The sequence below is a fragment of the Colobus angolensis genome, unplaced genomic scaffold (genome assembly GCF_000951035.1).
Source record: "Colobus angolensis palliatus isolate OR3802 unplaced genomic scaffold, Cang.pa_1.0 Scaffold37, whole genome shotgun sequence".
Taxonomy (NCBI): Eukaryota; Metazoa; Chordata; class Mammalia; order Primates; family Cercopithecidae; genus Colobus; species Colobus angolensis.
The window spans coordinates 4,075,939-4,096,179 of record NW_012117043.1 but is presented as its reverse complement, the minus strand read 5'-3'; the positions used below and the strand labels follow the sequence as shown (position 1 = coordinate 4,096,179).

Here is a 20,241-nt window from a genome sequence, read left to right as displayed (position 1 = left end):
GGTGTGAGAGTCGGTCTGGAGCAGCTTCCAGGATCCGGAGATCCGGAGAAGCCGGGGTCGGAGCGGGTAGGTAAACTAACTCAGGGAATTGGGAACCGAAGCCTGAGGCTGTCCTCAGAGCTTGGCGTCTTCCGGAACTCTCCTACTTAGGCATTGCAGATCTGTGGCACTGTGATTCCGACTTCCAGCAGTGTTTTAGGACGCTGCTGACTGGATGTCTCACCCTGGCGGTAGCCAGGTTATTTGGGACACCTCCTCATGGCTGGTCACCCGGACATTGAACCCAGGCACAGGACTCCCGGCTGTTCGTTCTCCTCTCCGCGGACTTGGAAGCCTTGCCAGGCTTCTTTAGAGAACATCTTAGTCCCGGGATGTCCAGGACCTTGGTGTAAGTGGAGAAGGTCTTCCCTGCTGATGACTGAGCTGTTTCTCAGGATCTGTCAGTTTGGTTTTTGCTCTCCCGAACCTTCAGCGCATGATGCTAAATGTATTCGCTTCTAAACGAAATCCAGGCGTGCAAGTGCCATCTAAAGCGCTGGTGGTACAGGGCAGCCAAGGGAATGGGCCTTCGCTCCGCAGAGCCCTGGGAGAGGAACTTCTCATTTTCACTGCTTTCATGAAAAAGAGTTGTCTGCCTTTCCAAACCCCTGACCCCCGACCCCTATATTTTATTACAGTGGAGGTGGACTTAATCTCTAAAATTCCAGAAACCATATGTGGCCCTGTGTCACACTGCTAAATTACTAATGACCTCCAGAAGATTTTACACAATCATCTTTTATGTACCTGCAACTCAATGTAAAAATCTAATAATACACATAGACTGGCCACTGTTGACGTATTTTGGCAGCATGGCTCCTTATCCTAATGTTAACGTCTTTCTTTCATTTCTACTTTGGGGCTTGTCAGAGATTTTTGTGGACAGATTGCATTGATCATTTGAAGAAGCTTGTACAAGTGTTTCTAGTGTTGTCATGATAGAAAATTTAATATTCTAATTGCTGCTACCTACTAATTGTATTGTCATTAGTTCTGATATTAGTTGTGTGTTCTTAGCATAGATGATGAAAGGAAGAAACTTATTTACTAGGCATCATTGTATGCATTGTAGCTTATGTTTTCACTGTGGAAGAGGGATGGTGGTACCGAGACAAATGTGACTGATTTGTGTAGGTATGAAGTGACTCTCTCAAGTAGAAATTTTTTATTTTACTACTTTGCCTACATTATCTTAAGGCACTGAAGGTTGCTTTTTTCTTTTGAGGGATATATCCTACTTGATTACAATTGATTAATATAGTTTAATTTCTGTGAGTCACATTCCAGAAGAAAATATACATAGAACCATGTTTTGATGCCTTTTACCAGTTTACCTATAACTAGTTTAATCAGTTTGTCAGTTTACATATTTTTCTTATTTTGAGTTTGAAAATTTGTTCACACTTGGCTTTGAAACAAGGTGACAAAATTTGAGATATGGAATTATGATAGATGTATCATTAGTTTAACATTCGGTAAATTTGCTTCTTGATTATATAACTGCCAAATCTGATCTTATATGCTTTATGTTCAATTGAAGGACTGATTATCCAGTTTTTCTCCCTTTTCCAACTTCTTGCTTTTGGCTTGAATCACCACTTTTTAGGATTTTGGTGACTGTTAAACTTTAAATCAGAAGATCTGGATTGAAGTCTGGGCTCCAGCACTTGTTAATGGCTGATAGGTTACCTAACATTCTGAGCTGGTCTAGATTGTGTTGATGAAAATTCTGCTCACTTTCTTTCATACAACTGTCACAAAGATTAAATGAGATAGTAAACATGAAATTATTATATAAATGAAAATATGTTATCACTTCACTCTTAGAACTGGAGATATGTCAGTGTAGAATACTGTTTCTTTGCATCATTATCTGAAAATATTATCACATACTTTTCTAAGATGATCTTTGAACACAGTAAAGTTAGCAAAGAATAGTTTGATACTATGATCCATTGAATTAGTCACCGTGGTTAATAAATAGGTGCCTAGAAAATGAGTATAGTTTTCCATTTGGGAGTTTAAATCTGATCCTTTTTGGTTGTCATGTATTGTCACTTGAGAATTTCCAAGTGCAGAAAAAGCTGAAGTTTTTTGCTTATGTATAGTTAACTAAAGAGTAGAAGTAGTCATATCTTACTTACGTTAAATAAGAAACATCATTATTTGGGCGGGCGCGGTGGCTCAGACTTGTAATCCGAGCACTTTGGGAGGCCGAGGCGGGCGGATCACGAGGTCAGGAGATGGAGACACTACTGGCTGATACGGTAAAACCCCCGCTCTACTAAAAATACAAACAATTAGCTGGGCATGGTGGCAGGCGCCTGTAATCCCAGCTACTCGGGAGGCTGAGCCTGGAGAATGGCGTGAACCCAGGAGGCGGAGCTTGCAGTGTGCGGAGATTGCTCCACTGCCCTCCAGCCTGGGAGACAGCCAGACTCCGTCTCAAAAAAAAAAAAAGAAAAGAAACCTTATTATTTCGCTGAAACCAGTATTTAGAATTGGAATCTCTGTGAACGTATAAGTAGATTCCTATTTAACAGAGGAGAAAATTAAGGCTCAGAAACACTCAGTAATTAGCAATTGGCTTGCTTGAGGTCATCTGGCTTAGGTAGTGCTAAAACCTGAACTGTAAGGTCTGAAGTGTTCTTTCTGTTCTAACAGGGTTGTATCCAGGCATCTCATTATGGTTTGGTAATATTTCCTGGTTCACATGAAAATAATTACTCTTAGGTATTAAGGGGATCTATCCACATATACACATAAATATACACATAGACACTTAAACTTTATTTACAGACTTTTTTTTCCCCTCTTTAGCTAGTTTAGTCTTATAAATTGTAGCATAACAAAAACTGTGCTTGGCTAGATTTTAAGTGTAATAGATAAGGAAAGAAAATCAGATATATTCTTCAGAATAGTTTGTCCGAGTTCATGCTTCATGACTGTCATGTGTTGAGTTATCTTCTTTCTGGCAAGTGGAAATGACAGAGGAGCCTTGTAACATGTGTCTGCCGTGAATGTTGTTGCTAAAGAGTAGGAGAGAACTGGTCAGGCGCCGTGGCCCGCGCCTGTAATCCCAGCACTTTGAGAGGCCCAGACGGGGAGATCACCTGAGATGGAGTTTGAGACCAGCCTGTCTAACATGGTGAAACCCGGTGTCTACAAAAAATACAAAAAAAAGAAAAAAATAGCTGGGTGTGGTGGCAGACGCCTATAATCCCAGCTACTCAGGAGGCTGAGGCACAAGAATCGCTTGAACCCAAGAGGCGGAGGTTGCAGTGAGCCGAGATCGCACCACTGCACTCCAGCCTGGACAACAGAGACTCTGTCTCAGGAAGAAAAAAAAAAAAGGAAAAGCAGTAGGAGAGAACTGTATTATTTGCTCGTACTAAAAAACAAACAAACAAACAAAAAACCCTCCGCAAGCTGTTTGTAATTTTAATATTTTGTTATGTTAATTATCTATTATATATAGAGCCATTTCTCTAGTTATTTAATTCTGAGTAAATAGTCATTGTAGAAGAGTTAATTCTTTGCATTGTTGGGTACTCTTTTTTTTGGTTCCATTGATTTCACAAACTTTTTAGTCTCTTTATTCTTTCTCGAAGATGATGGTGCTAGGTGCTACTGTCATTCCTGTTTTAGTCCAAGTGCCCTTGGTGTGTCTCCCATTTTGGTGTGGAAATGAACTCTAGATTAGAGAATCCTAATAAACAGGACAAATTGAAGTGATAACTTTGTTGTGGTTTTGTAAATTGTTAATCTGCTTTCACAAAGCCTTGCAAATATTTTGGGTAGTAGTAAATTGTTAAGAGCATATTGCCTCAAGAAATTCCTTATTTTGTATGGGAAAGCAGCTTTGGATAGAGTTTGCTGAACTGAAGTTAGGTATTATGTAGACTCCTATATGAAGCTCATTTTAAAATATGCTCCTTGGTTTGCAGAATCAAGGAAATTTGAATAGGAGATAATTTTATGTGTCAGATAAAAGGTGGTACTTAAAGATTAAGGCATATTTAAATTAAGCAAGGGCAATCCATTGAGTAATTATATCACAGCTAATATACCTATAATTGCTCAAGAGGTTGTTCGTATTCTTGACTACTTAATATTTTCAGTAGTTCATGGGACTATTTTCTCTTGTCCTTGAGTTTTTTGATGATGACTTTGTTCTTTATAGATTATCTGGAAGGACTAGGCAGGTAGTGTTAAAAGCCAGGGCTATAAAGCTAGACTTTTTCAAATTCCAACTCTATTACTATGCAACCCTTGGATTAGTTACTTCTTACTTCTTGCTATCTCAGTTTCCTCCTAGACGATGAAGTCAATACCTTTCTTGTTAGGATTAAATGAATAGGTTTAAATAAAGCATTTAGAACAGTGTCTGTAGTATATAGTTAACCATGATTGTGATCATTATCATCATGTGGCCCCCTAAGCTATTGCCAAGAACTGTTTCCCAGCCCTCTTTTAAAAGCATAGCCTTATGTTGCTGCTTATTTGTTATTTGCTCATTATTAATGAAGTTCCAGTAAATAAATATCTGAGCATACACTTCATTTTGTGTGTATTTTACAACATATGTGAGATTCTTAACCAAATGAGGCATTCTTTTGGGCCATTCTGTTAACCTTTTGGTATTAACAGACTACATTATCTGTGTAAGCCATAACACAGAATTTGGCAATTGAAACTTTTGATGTTTAATAATGTCTTTTAGCACTTTCTTGGAATGGAAAAATCATTTTCCAGTGACATCTATTGCCTTATCTGTTCATTATCCAGTCAGTAAACAAACATCTTGTGTCCCAGGCTTTACACCAGGTTCTGGGGAAAACAATGGGAAATAAGAATTGTTAGGAAGGCAGCAGATGAGGGTCTAAGAGAGAGTTAACAATGTGGATATATGCTTCTTTGAGGCTGGAGCATAATAGACTTGGAATACATTGACATGAGATGATATGGGAAATATATACAGGATCCAGGTCATGTAGAATTTTGCAGGCCGAGGGAATGAGTTTGAATTTGATTTTGAGTGCAGTAGGAAATCATTCTGCAATTTTAAGTAGAGGAGTAATAGGATTTATAAAAAGTTCGTTGTTGCTCATGTGTGAACGATGAATTGAAGTGGGCAAAAATAGAAATGGAGAGAGAAGTTGAGAGTCCACTGCAGTAGTCCAAATAGAAGACGAAGATGGTCTGGACTAGAAGGGTAGCAAAGAAGATGGACAGTAGTGTGTGGATACCAGATATATTTGGTATAGGACTTGGTCTTGGATTAGATGAGTGGTAAGGAAAAGGGAAGAGTCGGGGATGACTAAGCTTCTGGATTTAGTGACTGGGTGGGTGGTTGTGCCAGGTACTGGGAGAAGGGAGATTTGGAGAAGACCAGGTTTGTTTGTTACAAGAAGGTGAGTAGGTGTAGGGAGAAAAGGACATGTTAATTTTGAGACACTTAAGAATCATCCAAGTCGTGCACATTTACATATATAAATCTAGAGGTCAAAACCAGAAATACAAATATGGGATAGTATTTTAAACCATGGACCAGATGAGTCACTTGGGGAGATAGGAAGAGGAGAGGGCTGAGGTCAGGTAAAAGAAAGATCTGGCCTGGGTGCAGTGGCTCACGCCTGTAATCCCAGAACTTTGGGAGGCTGAGTTGGGTGGATCGCTTGAGTCCAGGAGTTCGAGACCAGCCTGTACAGCATGGCAAAACCCTGTTTCTATTTTTTTTTAATTAAAAAAAAAATTGATGTCTTTTAGCACTTTCTTGGAAAATTATTTTCCAGTGACATCTATTGCCTTATCTGTTCATTATCCAGTCAGTGAACAAACATCTTGTGTTCCAGGCCTTACACCAGGTTCTGGGGAAAACAATGGGAAATAAAAATTGTTAGGAAGGCAGCAGATGAGGGTCTAAGAGAGAGTTAATTAAAAAAAAAAAAAAAGATCTGGCAAAGGAGACTGAGAAGGTGTCTTATGGCCAGGCACTGTGCCCTGATTACAGTGTTGTGAGCCACCTATAATCCCAACACTTTGAGAGGCCAAGGTGCACAGATCATTTGACGTCGAGAGTTCAAGACCAGCCTGGCCAATATGGTGAAACCGCATCTCTACTAAAAATATAAAAATTAACTGGGCATGGTGGTGGGCACCTGTAATCCCCACTGCTAGGGAGGCTGAGGCAGAATAATTGCTTGACCCCGGGAGGCAGAGGTTGCAGTGAGCCAAGATCATGCTGCTGCACTCCAACCTGGGCGACTGAGCGAGACTCTGTCTCACAAGGAAAAAAAAAAAAGAGAAGGTGTCTTAGTCCATTTTCTGTTGCTTATACCAGAATACCTGAAACTGGGTAATTTATAAAGAAAAGGAATTTAATTTTTATAGTTGTGGAAGCTGAAAAGTTCAAGATCAAATGGCCACATTGGGTAAGGGCCTTCTTGCTGGTGGGACTGCAGAGTTGCCGAGAATATCACATGGAGGCGGAGGTGAGTGTGCAACCTCAGTTCTCTTTTTCTCTGCTTATAAAGCAACCAGTCCTACCCCCATGATAACCCATTAATCCATTAATTTATGAATGGATTAATTCATTCATAAGGGCTAAGCCTCCATGACCCAATCACCTCTTAAAGGCCCTGCCTCTCTAGACTGCCACATTAGGAGTTAAATTTTATTTTATTTTATTTTATTTTTTTTGAGACGCAGTCTTGCTCTGTCACCCAGGCTGGAGTGCAGTGGCCGGATCTCAGCTCACTGCAAGCTCCACCTCCGGGTTCACGCCATTCTCCTGCCTCAGCCTCCCGAGTAGCTGGGACTACAGGCGCCCGCCACCACGCCCGGCTAGTTTTTTTATATTTTTTAGTAGAGACGGGGTTTCACCGTGTTAGCCAGGATGGTCTCGATCTCCTGACCTCATGATCCGCCCGTCTCGGCCTCCCAAAGTGCTGGGATTACAGGCTTGAGCCACCGCGCCCGGCCAGGGGTTAAATTTTAACATGAGTTTTGGAGGGGGCACGTACTCACACCATAACAAGAGTCTTTGAAAAAAGAAAGGTCAGATACACAAAACTAATAAAAATGGTTACATCTAGCAGGGAGAGTGGGGAGCAAGGTTTTTCACTTTTTTCACATGTATATATGTAATTATTTTAAAGCACATGAAAGTTGTTCTTGGGTTTTTTTGGGGGCGTGGGAGCAGTGCGGGGAGAGGGCTTTGAGCCAGGATCTCTGTCACCCAGGCTAGATTGTTAGATTGCAGTGGCATGATCACGGCTCTCTGCAGCCTTGACCTCCTAGGCTCAAGCAATCCTCTCACCTCAGCCTCCTGAGTATCTGGGACCACAGATACCATGAGGTGCATGCCACCACACAGGAGTAATTTTTAAAATTTTTTGGTAGGGATGGGGTCTTGTTATGTTGCCCAGGCTGGTCTTGAACTCTGGGACTCAGGTGATCCTCTCACCTGGCATCCCGATGTGCCAGGATTACAAGCAGGAACCACTGTGCCCAGCCTATTTCTGTATTCTCTGTTCTTTTCCATTGGCTTCTAACTATCCTTTTACCAATACTATACTGTCATGATTACTGTAGATTTACAGTAATTGTTGACATCAGTTTGTGCAAGTCCTTTAACTTTGTTCTTTATCCCAATTGTGTTTGCTACTTTAAGTTTTTGCATTTCTGTAAAAATTTGAATTGCTCTTTTTATAAAACTTGCTTGAATTTGATTGATCTTTATTAAGGCTATACATCACTTTGGGGGATGTATTAGTGTGTTTTCACAGTGCTATGAAGATACTACTTGAGACTGGGTACTTTGTAAAGGAGAGAGGTTTAATTGACTCACAGTTCTATATGGCTGAGAAGGCCTCAGGAAACTTACAATCATGGTGGAAGGGGGAAACAGTAACCTTCTTCACAAGGCAGCAGAAGAGAGAAGAATGTGAAGGAGGAACTGTCAAACGCATAACCATCAGATCTCATGAGAACTCACTCACTGTCATGAGAACAGCATGGGGGAGACCACCCCCATGATCCAACCACCTCCCTCCCTCCACATGCGGGGATTACAGGACCCTCCTTGGGCACATCGGTATTACAATTTAGGCGGGGACACGGAGCCAAACCATATCGGGGAAATTGGCATAGTAACAATATTGAGTCTTCCAAACAATCAACAAAACATGCTAATCATTTATTTAGGCTCTGTATAATTTATTCTTTCTTTATTTCTTTTTAGATTTTGCTTATATTTTGTTAAATTTGTCTCTAAATATTTTATATTTTCAGATGTTACTGAACCTGAAATTTCAAAAAAATATTCCAAGTATATAATAGTCCAGTTTTTATTCCAAGTATGTAGCAGAAAGTATTCGTTGTGATCTTTTATCCTGTGACCTTGCTAAATTCACTTTCTTCTAGTAGTTCTGAACATTTAAAAATTTTCTTTTATTTTGACCTATGTTATTTAGGACTGTGTGCATTAACTTCTAACTACCTAGAAATTTTTTATTTCTTTTTGTGTGTGTGTGTACTAAAGATTGACATAATTTCTGGCTTATCAGAGATTGCCATTTATAATGCCCATTCTTAGCAGTTTTTTGAGACTTGTTTCTTAGCTCAATCATAAGTGTGGCTCATGAAAAAGTTCCGTATTCCTACAGTGGTGTTGCTTTAGAATAGAAAGAATAGAGGATATAAATGTCAGAGCAGATGTTCACCCAGGCTTTTCCAAGTCCAAATTCGGTAGTTCTTCTACTTTACTGTACACGACAGTCCAGTGAGAGTATTTTCACCCCAGTTACACAAGTGTAAATGTCCCAGGTATTTAAGGACAGTAAAGTAGGGAGTTTCATAGATATTATCTGAGTTTCATAGATAGTCAGTTTAAGTGTTAACTGACTTGTTAAGAACATTCATCCCAAAGAATCAATAGGGATGAGTGTTCTGTTAATTCTAGTAATGGGAAACATTTGAAAATACTAGGACAAGCTAAACTTCTGGGAGTGTTTTTTTATCTTGTGTGCATATGTGTGTGACTCTGGAATTCCTCAGTGACCACTGAAAATCTTCTCACTGGACTGTTTTGTATAGTAGAAGAACTATGGAATTTGGACTTGGACAAGCGAGATTGAACTCCTGCTTTGACATTTATATGCTGCCGACTTGCTATTTGGGGCCCTTGGAGCACTCAGTTTCTCATTTGTAAAAAAACAAGGATAAAAATAACTGTCCCTTACAGACGGCTGTTAGCATTATGTTTGTTAACTATTTTTAAACTATAAATCGCTATACATAAGTAGTTATTATTACATACATCCAAAACTCTACTCTTGTGCTAGTTGGAATTTTTTTTACAATTAGAAAGGAAATTATGGCACTCATTGACTCCATGTGTCTAATAATTGAATGAGGAAAAAGAGAATCAGGCATGTGAAGTGACAATACCAAGGTCTCACAGTTAGCCAAATCTCCCAGCTCTAGTCTGGTATTCCTTCATTATCTTAATTCTTGACCTTACTGTTAGTCCACCACCTTTTTGATGAAAATGTTTTGCTAAGATTGCATTAGTAATGAAGAACTGCATGAACATGTAGAAGTAGATTAAGAAAAAATGAGAAATGGGATTTTTCTTTTTCTAATTTATTTATTTATTTATTTTTGAGACAGACTCTTGCTCTGTCACCTAGGCGGGAGCACAGTGGCGCCAGCTGTGCTTACTGCAACCTCCACCTCCCAGGCTCAAGTGATTCTTGTGCTTCAGCCTCCCAAGAAGCAGGGACTACAGGCCTGTACCACCACTACCGGCTAACTTTTGTATTTTTAGTACGGACAGGGTTCCACAATGTTGGCCAGTCTGGTCTCGAACTCCTGGCCTCAAATGATCCTCCTACTTCCCACCTCTGGCACAGTGGCTCATGCCTGTAATCCCAACACTTTGGGAGGCCAAGGCAGGCAGATCACCTGAGGTTAGGCATTTGATAACAGCCTGGCCAACATGGAGAAACCCTGTCTCTACTAAAAATACAAAAATTAGCTGGGCATGGTGGTGTGTGCCTGTAATCCCAGCTACTCTGGAGGCTGAAACAGGAGAATTACTTGAACCTGGGAGGTGGAGGTTGTGGTAAGCCGAGATGGCACCACTGCACTCCAGCCTGGGTGATAGAGCAGAGCGAGACTTTGTTTTTAAAAGGAAAAAAAAAAAATTAGACCCAGGACAGTTTCTAGTTTTTCAGCAATTAGAAACCTGTGATGAGTTGAGTGTATTTTATACATCACTAGATTTAAGTTGAGGAACTTTTTACTCCAGAAATATGTACCCTCATAACCTGCTGATCCATTATTGGGAGATTTATGGAGATTCTGAATGCTTTTAAATTGTATCCTAATTTGGCATTTTAATTTGTCTAATTCCCCAAGACTGACTGACTTCCCTCTTTGCTTCCCTCCCTCCCTCACTTCCTCCCTCCCTCCTTTCTTTTCTTTTAACACGGTCTTACTCTATCGCCCAGGTTGAGGTGCAGTGCCACAATCATAGCTCACTGCAACCTCAAACTTCTGGACTCAGGCAGTCCTCTGGCCTCAGCCTCCCAAGTACCTGGGACTATACGCACATACCACCACACCTGGCTAATTGTTGTTTTGTTTTGTTTTGTTTTTCTTTTAAGAGATGGGGTCTCACTATGTTTCCCAGGCTGGTCTGGACCTCCTGGCCTCAAATGATCTTCCTTTGTCGGCCTCCCAAAACGATAGGATTATTACAGGTGTGAGCCATCATGCCCAGCCCTCCCCAAGACCTTAGAAAGTTGAAAAAGATTCAATAAATTTTTTTCATATATTCCAATTCACATCATTATGAATTTTCACAGTACATGTTGTTTAACTGGAACACCCACATGGTAGATACTGTTATCTGATTCAGAGTGTCAGATGATCTGATAGTTATTCTGATATTGTACGTTCTATTTGAATTATCTTTGGCTTTATACCCCTGCACAAGTGGAAAACTGTATCAAAGCCTCATTTGTAGAGATATATTACTCAGATTATTTTGTTTCCAAAAGTAAGTCACAGTTCCTTAATCTTAACAGTTTTAGGGAAATCTACAGCTATTTTGGAGTAGTCTAATCCAATTAAGAAAAGATACTTCTGGAGGTTGAGGCCAGAGCATCGCTTGAGCCCGAGTTCCAGCCTGTGGTGACCTGTGACCGTGCTACTGCACTCTAGCCTGGGTGACAGAGGAAGACCCTGTCACAAAACAAACAAACAACAAAAAATATAGATACTTCTGAAAGCAAGAAAGGTTACTGAGAAGCATAATACTTATTGGCTGTCTTTGTGTGCCTTGTATAAAGAACAATGTGTTTTATTGAGCACACTGACATAATTTTTTATTTGAGAAAGTAAAATTCATCTGGATAGATGATTTTTTTTAAAGGAAGTATGTTCGTTTTATTTTGGAATTATGTTGCTAAGAAAATGAAAATCAATGGTTCTGTTACCCTCACTTTCTTTTCCTTTTCTACGTTGTTAACTTTTCCAATAACTCTTATATTACTCAGGGAGATGCTTTTATCATGTTATCCATAAATGGTTTTTGTTTTCCTCGGGGGGGACTCTCAGTAATTTACTTGCACATTGTTTTTGTATTACAAGTGTGGCTAATGTTTAAAATGAATGGAGTATTATAGTCTTAGCACTGGATATACAGCCTACAAAGAACCTTTGTGAGCTGATTTTTGCAGTGTTTTCTAAGCACTTCTGCAGGAAACAAAAAAAAACCCACATTTAATTTAACTCTGTTTTAAATGCTTCAGCTTCAGTTAAGGTCTGTTACACTCTTTTAATACATTTCTTGTATCTATGTAAGTGTTCAAAATGAAAATTATTTGATGTTTGTGTTATGCTTCTGCCCGGTTTCTGTCTTCTCAACCCCATCCACAGACCTATAAGATTTGTTTCAGCAACTTCATTCTTACAAACAAAACTAAATTACAAACGTGCACTCGGTGCAAAGTAGATGCCACTGAAGGTCAAGAATATGTGTTAGATTTCTGTTTGAGGACATTTCAACATTTTAAACAGACTAGAAATACTTGGATTTACTCCTACATCTAGGAATCTCACTGACATTCTATCATCACAGATTTTAAAAATTAGTGCTATTTGATTGAATTTTGAAAAGTGGCTCTCCTTAAAAATGATTATTTCATCTTACTTTAGCTATGTGGATAGACTAGAACCCTTTTACCTCATAATAATTTTTGATGGATTATCCTTATAGTACATTTCAAGATGTTTAGATTGATGAAGAATAATTCATTTTTGTTATACAACACAAGCTAAGATTGTTCTAAATCTGTGGCTACTTCTGTTATGTAGTCTGTGGAAACCAGTTACATAGGCTTTTCTGTAGCATACTAATATGGAAAGGAAGTACCTGTAAGTGAATACTCAGGGCAGCATTTACCATGATTTTTTTGGAAAAATTGTGACATTCAAGAAGCATGGAGATTAATGGGTATGATACTCCATTAAAAATATTAAAGAGCATGGAGAAACTAACATTAAGTGACTGCTATGTGCCAGTCACTGTGTAGTGTACTTATATATAATTTATCTTGGCTGGGCGTGGTGGCTCACACCTGTAATCCCAGCACTTTGGGAAGCTGAGGCGGGTGGATCACCTGAGAGGTCAGGAGTTCCAGACCAGCCTGACCAACATGGTGAAACCCCATCTCTACTAAATACAAAAAATTAGCCGGGCGTGGTGGCAGACGTCTGTAATCCCAGCTACTTGGGAGGCTGAGACAGGAGAATCACTTGAATCTGGGAAGCAGAGGTTGCAGTGAGCCGAAATTGTGCCATTGCACTCAAGCCTGGGCAACAAGAGTGAAACTCTGTCTCAAAAAAAAAATTATCTTAAAGTAGAGAAACTAACTTGTTGAGAATCCCCCAAAGCAAAACAAAAACATTTAAGGATGACATAAAAATAGGGATGGGGGCTGGGCACAGTGGCTCATACCTGTAATCCCAGCACTTTGGGAGTCCAAGGTGGGTAGATCACCTAAGGTCAAGAGTTTGAGACCCGCCTGGCCAACATGGTGAAACCCTGTCTCTACTAAAAATACAAAAAGTAACTGGGTGTGGTGGCACACACCTGTAATTCCAGCTACTCGGGAGGCTGAGGCAGGAGAATCGCTTGAACTCAGGAGGCTGAGGTTGCAGTGAGCCATGATCACGCCATTGCACTCCAGCCTGGGCAACAAGAGCAAAACTCCATCTCAAAAAAGAAAAATAAGGATGGAGATATTTTACAAATATGCACAAATGCAAATTATTTAACCTAAAATCATATAACTAGTAAGTCAGGACATATTGGCAGCTTTCAGCCACCAAGTTTTCCCTTTTCCCTATAAAATGGGTCATGATGAAGATGATAATAAGTAAGATTAACAGGGTATGTTGATGCTAGATTAGTCACTGTTGCAGTTTGAAGACACATGCGGTAAAATACATCAGGTTTTTCTGGATAAAAGGTAGTCTAGCTAGACAAGATGGCTCTCACCTGTAATCCTAGCACTTTGGGAGGCCGAGACAGGAGGATCATTTGGTACCCAGAAGATCACTCTGGGTAACATAGTGAGACTCTGTCTCTACAAAAAAAACAAAACAAAACAAACAAAACTATTCTGCAGTCTGGATACCCTTATTTATACTAATCATCATTGTATTGCTCTGCTAGGGTTGTCATGACAGAATACCACAGATCGGATGGTTTAAACAACAGAAATTGTTTTTCTCCCAGTTTTGTAGGCTGCAAGTCCAAGATCAAGGTGCCAGCAGGGTTTATTTCTGGTGAGGACTCTCTTCCCGGCTTACAGACAGCCACCTTCTCTCTGTGTCCTTACATAGTCTTTCCTCTGTGTCCAGGTAGAAGAGAAAACTGTCTGGTACTTCTTCCAATAAGGACATGAGTCCTTATTAGGGTACCACCCTTATTACCTCATTTAACCTTGGTTAGCTTCTTAAAGGCAGTATCTCCAAATTATAGTCACATGAGTATTAGGACTTCACCATATGAATTTGAGGGGGCACAATTCAGCCCATTGCAAGCATATACTCTCCTTATAGCCAGTTGGCATGAGAAGTCAGATTATACACAAAATACTATTTGGGAGCATGAATTCAAAGATGGATGGTGAGATGATCAAAGGCCTTGATAATCATGCTGTGTGCCCCAATAGATACAAGATTTATAGGCTAACTTCCGCTGCACTGTGCTGGAGATAGAGTTACCATTTTGTTTTGTTTAACTTCTCTTTTATCATAAAACCAGTCCCCTTAAATTATTTTTTTCAGGCAGTTTAGTTAATAATTTTATGGTTATGAATCCAGCCTAATAATGCCCCCCAGTATAACATAAAAAACCTACAGCAACCTGTACTCCCATTTTGATTAGATTTGAGTCTTAGGCCAGGCACAGTGGCTTATGCCTGTAACCCCAACACTTTGGGAGGCCGAGGCTAGCGGATTGCCTGAGGTCAGGAGTTCAAGACCAGCGTGACCAACATGGTGACACCCCGTCTCTACTAAAAAATACAAAAAAATTAGCCGGGCATGGGGTTGCATGCCTGTAATCCCAGCTACTGGGTAGACTGAGGCAGGAGAATGGCTTGAACCTGGAAGGCAGATGTTGCAGTGAGCTCTGATTGCTCCACTGAAGGTGGAGGTTGCAGTGAGCTGTGATTGCTCCACTGCACGCCAGCCTGGGTGACAGAGAAAGACTATCTCAAGAAAAAAGATTTGAGTCTTTAACTTCTAAATCACATTTTAGGGCCAGCTCTTATGTTACCTCACTTTTTTAGATTGAGCTTGTCCCTTTCAATATTCTCAGAAAAATAATTTTTGATTTAGCTTGGAGGGTGGGGTTGTCTTCCCAATAGGTCAGTGTACTCCTAAGATGACCGTTGTATCTGGGTCCTGCCTCCAGGTTTGCCACTAACTTGTTCTGTGACATTATACAAGTCACTTACCTCTGAGATGTTTATCTGTGAATAAGTAGAATAGGCTTGATACTCTCTAAGGTTCCTTCTGTGATTCTAATTATTCTTACAGCATATTCATAAAGCACTTTCATAAAGCAGTATCGCAACATCATTTTGCCTTTGAAAGAAAGAATTGTCAGTATGTAGAGGGTATTTAAGGCTGAGTAAATAGATGACATCATTAGGGAGAGAGTATAAAGGGAATACAAAAAGGAATCTAGGACCAGGCTTTGAAGAACCCCAGGACATAGAGCAGGGGGAACCGTCAGAGAAATAGGAAGAAAAATGAAAGTATTTCAAGAAATAGGGAGTGGATACTTGTGTTCAGTGAAGGTAAGAGGTTCAGTAAGATGTGTCCTTTGGATTTGGCAAATGGAGGTAATCGGTAATCTTCACAAAAGCAATTTATTTTTATTTGTCGGGGCAGAAGTCATACCACAATGGATCAGGCAGAAATATAGTGATGAGTAAGTGGAGACTGTATGTAGGCAACTGTTTTGAGAACTGTTTATGAAGGAGGAATGAAAAATGGGAAATACTGAATAATGCTTATTTTCAGGTGAGAATAAAGGGGTAAAGATTGATTACACAGTGAGAACAGAAGGAGTAAAGTCCCTGAGAAGGAGGAAGGGAATGATATATATATTGACATAATGGCCTTTGGTAAGTAGAGGACACTGCCAAGTCATAAAGAGAGAAAGAATGCTGACATGGGTGAAGTGTAAATATTTTAGTAGGCTTAGTAGTAGTGGGATTGGCGAATTCTCTCACTGCTTTTGTTGTTTAAAAAAATGTAACAGGGCTGGACACGGTTCATACCTGTAATCCCAGCACTTTGGGAGGCCAAGGCTAGGGGATCACTTGAGCCCAGGAGTTCAAGACCAGCCTGGGCAACATGAGGAAACCCAGTCTCTACAAAAAAAATGCAAAAATTAGCTTGACATGGTGGCATGTTCCTGTAGTTCCAGCTGCTCGGGAGGCTGAAGTGGGAGGATCACTTGAACCCAGGAGGTCGAGGGAGCAGTAAGCCATTATTGCACTACTGCACTGCAGCCCAGGGGACAGAGTGAGACCCTGTCTAAAAAAAAAGTTAGCGTCTGAAAATAAGAAAGGAAAAAGGAGGGTAAAACATTTTAGGAGCAAGAACAAAGAATGAAATATTGTCAAAGTAAAAAAAAAAAGATTATTAGCAGGAATCATCAATTTTAGGTTTGAGATTTGGCATCTTAATAACTGGGCTGGGTACAGTGGCTCAAGCCTTTAATCCCAGTACTTTGGGAGGCTGAGGTGGGCGGATCACTTGAGCCCAGGAGTTTGAGACCAGCCTGGACAACATGGTGAAACCCCATCTCTATAAAAATTAGCCTGTCACGGTGGTGCACACATGTAGTCCCAGCTACTTAGGAAGCTGAGGCAGGAGGATTGTTTGAACCCAGGAGGCGGAGGTTGCAGTGAACTGAGATCGTGCAATGTTGTGCTATTGCACGCCAGCCTGCGAAACAGAGTGAGACTCTGTCTCAAAAATAATAATAGGCGGGGCACGGTGGCTCACGCCTGTAATCCCGGCACTTTGGGAGGCCGAGGTGGGTTGATCACGAGGTCAGGAGTTTAAGACCAGCCTGGCCAACATAGTAAAACCCCATCTTTACTAAAAATACAAAAATTAGCCGGGCGTGGTGATGGGTACTTGTAGTCCCAGCTACTTGGGAGGCTGAGACAGGAGAATCACTTGAACCCACGAAACAGAGGTTGCAGTGAACTGAGATCATGCCACTGCATTCCAGCCTGGGCAACACAGTGAGACTGTCTCAAAATAATAATGATAATAATAATAATTGGCACATAATGGACCATTGATACATATTTGTTGAATTAAGAATTTGAAGTGGCTGTGTAATTCTGTGATTTTCTTCAGTTATGTTCAGCTGCTTAGACAGATCATAAGAATGCAGAGGATTCTGGAGGCATTGCACTTTTGCAAAGTTTTACAGTATGTATGATTGGGGGAAGAAGAGGCAAAGTAATTGAGGATGTTTTCAAGGGAATTTTGAAAGGCAAGGAAAAATGTAAAATCCTTTACAAAATGGTTAAAATACAGAAAAGCTTTGAAATTTTTATAAGCTTAACTAAATAGTTTCTAAATAGAACACTAGTGGTTCTTTTATTTTGATTGTTTCATACTTGGGATGGTTTTAAATCATCCTAAATGGTCAAAATGCAAAAAAAAAAAAAGGATTTTGATTCTTTTTAAGCTTAACTGTTTAAACAGCCGCCCTCTTGTTTGGCCTTACGCTATATTTCCTTCTTTTGGGAATGACAAAAAGGTTTCGAAAAGTTGTTTTTTAAACTGTGAATTTATTTTGTTCGTGAAGAAATAGACTGATGAAAATAACTTCATTCCCTGGGTTATTTCTTACAAAACAAAATTTCAGACTATTATGTTTTCTAAACAGAATTTTGGAGAAGGAAATGTCAGTATGCTCTTCTTTTTTAGCACATTGTGTAAGAACACATTATTTGCTCAAATGAAAACCACTATTGCAATAGCTTAAAAACAAAACGTTCAAATAATTGTGCAATACCATTGTTATAAGTATGCACTCATAGACCCAAAATGTTTTGGGTAAAACAATGACACTATGGGAAAGAGTAAATAGGGGCAAATGAGTTCAATTGTGCCCTGTTTATCTTTTCATCACAGATTAAATAAATTTTACTTACTGTGATAGAGATGAATGGCTGGCTTTAAAATATCTTAAATATCCTTAAATATCTTATATGTAAACATCATATATTTAGATATTTACAAATGTTTAAATATCTTTAAAATATTTTTAAAAGATATTGCCTATAAGATTTGGTTGAATATGAACACACATAGGTTTTTTTTTTTTTTTTTGCTTGAGATGGAGTCCTGCTCTGTTGCCCAGGCTGGAGTGCAGTGGTGCGATCTCAGCTCACTGCAACCTCCACCTCCTGGGTTCAAGTGATTCGCCTGCCTCAGCCTCCTGAATAGCTGGGATTACAGGCGCAAGCCACCACACCCAGTTAATTTATGTATTTTTAGTAGAGATGGGGTTTTGCCATGTTGACCAGGCTGGTCTCGAACTCCTGACCTCAGGTGATCTGCCCGCCTCAGCCTCCCAAAGTGCTGGAATTACACTCATGAGCCACCACAACCAGCCAAACCCACATAGTTTTAAGTATTTGCAGAACTTAAGTATAGTTTCAAGTTAAATGGCAGGTGGAAAATCATTAACTTTTTTATATGGTTCAATTTCAAACATCCTCAGTTGATTTTTTTATTAATAAAATTCAGATTTGTGAAATAGATTTCCATTTTGTAATTGTATTGTGATGCTCTAACATCTTTGGTTTTTATTGTTGTTGTTTTGTAATTGCTTGAGCTACATTATATTTTTTGCTGAATCTTCACATAAGTATGACTTAAGTTTGCAAAGTCAAAATTTCAGCTTCTATGAACTCGTCTGAATATATTGTCCTCTGAGCTCCCACAATATTTTCTACTTCATAGACTTCATCATAGCTAGTATATGTTGAGGTCACATGAAAGGTGAGGCAATATGTTAGTATTTTATGTACATTACCTTGTTTAAACCCTCTGATGTGTGTCATGTTATCTCTGTTTTACAAACTAAGAAAACTGATGTTTAGATAGATTTACAAATTTCTCCAGTCTGTTAGACTCTTTTTTTTTTTTTTTCTTGCTCTGTCGTCCAGGCTGGAGTGCAGTGGTGCGATCTCGGCTCACTGCAAGCTCTGCCTCGTGGGTTCATGCCATTCTCCTGCCTCAGCCTCCCAAGTAGTTGGGACTATAGGCGCCCACCACCGCGCCTGGATTTTTTTTGTATTTTTAGTAGAGACGGGGTTTCGCCATGTTAGCCAGGATGGTCTCGATCTCCTGACCTTGTGATCCGCCCACCTGGGCCTCCCAAACTGTTGGGATTACAGGCGTGAGCCATCGTGCCTGGCCCTGTTAGACTCTTAAGACCTAACTAAAACATTTTTTTTCATCTAATTTTATTTAAATGCCTATTTCATCCCATTCTGTTATAATTGATTTCTTGTGTTCGTTTGGCTTCTTTACCAGACTGTGATCCTCTTGAGGACAGGGACCTCCTTATCCTATTCATATTTGTATCCTCAGTGCCCATTGGAGACCCAAGAACTTTTAAAATGAGAGCTGAATGAACAACACTGGCATCACAGATACCGTAACAATGAGGCATGTGCTGTGAAGTTGTTTTTCTAGTTTAGGCATTTTGTAAGTTTATTACCTCCTACCCTTTTGATGTATTGGCATTTATAGTCACACATGCATGCATATCAACAAACATATATATACATACATAGATTATTTCATCTACACATCAATCATTTGAAAGTGGCAATTATTGTCCTCATTTTGTGAATCCAAAAAATCAAGGCCTAAAGAAAATGAAACTTTGCTTAAGATCACACAGCTAGTTAGTGGCAAATCTGGGATCAAATCCAGATTTTTCAGATTTTAAATCTTATGATTGTCTACTTAAGGATATCTATACTAATAGAAACCTTTATTTTATTTCTTGATATGTTTATTTGCTTATTCAGCATTGAAAACAACAAAACAAAGGTATCCACAAATGGATTGTACCTTAAAAAGGAGAATATTACACAGATGAATGTGTGCTTTTTTTTCCATCATTTTTGTAGTCTTTCACTTGTTTTCCTTTATGAGGCATAAATTTTGAAAATATTTACAATAATTATAGTTTAGTCAAGGAATAAATTAGCACCAGCTATCAAACTACAGGAAGATTGGACCCATGACCATATCATATTCTCATCAGCTAAATATAAATCTAGCATGACTCTTGGCACATACAGAGTGTTCAGTTAATATTTTTTGAGTGAATGGGTAAACAGACCTTATCAAGTGATTTCATGAGTTTTCTTTCTTAATAATATAACCCCCTGACTCATATATCTGACTTTGAATTCTAAACTGTCACTGAATCTGCTCATAAAATATAAAAATTTGAGCCACTTGGCCATGAGAATACTCCTAATACTCTTGGGTCTTCTATTAAATATAGACAAGCCTGGGTAGTGGCTCATGCCTGGAATCCTACCACTTTGGGAAGCC

The 20,241-nt window shown here is 39.5% G+C and overlaps 1 protein-coding gene across 1 annotated transcript in view; it reads left to right on the top strand.

Annotated features, from left to right (window-relative positions):
* The first annotated feature begins 6 nt into the window (after positions 1-6).
* VMP1 (vacuole membrane protein 1) overlaps positions 7-20,241 on the top strand; it is a 152,169-nt gene continuing 131,934 nt past the window's right edge. The window contains exon 1 of the mRNA XM_011953771.1: positions 7-388. Coding sequence (XP_011809161.1) covers positions 259-388 — 130 coding nt within the window. The 5' untranslated portion in view covers positions 7-258. The remainder of the gene's footprint in view (positions 389-20,241) is intronic.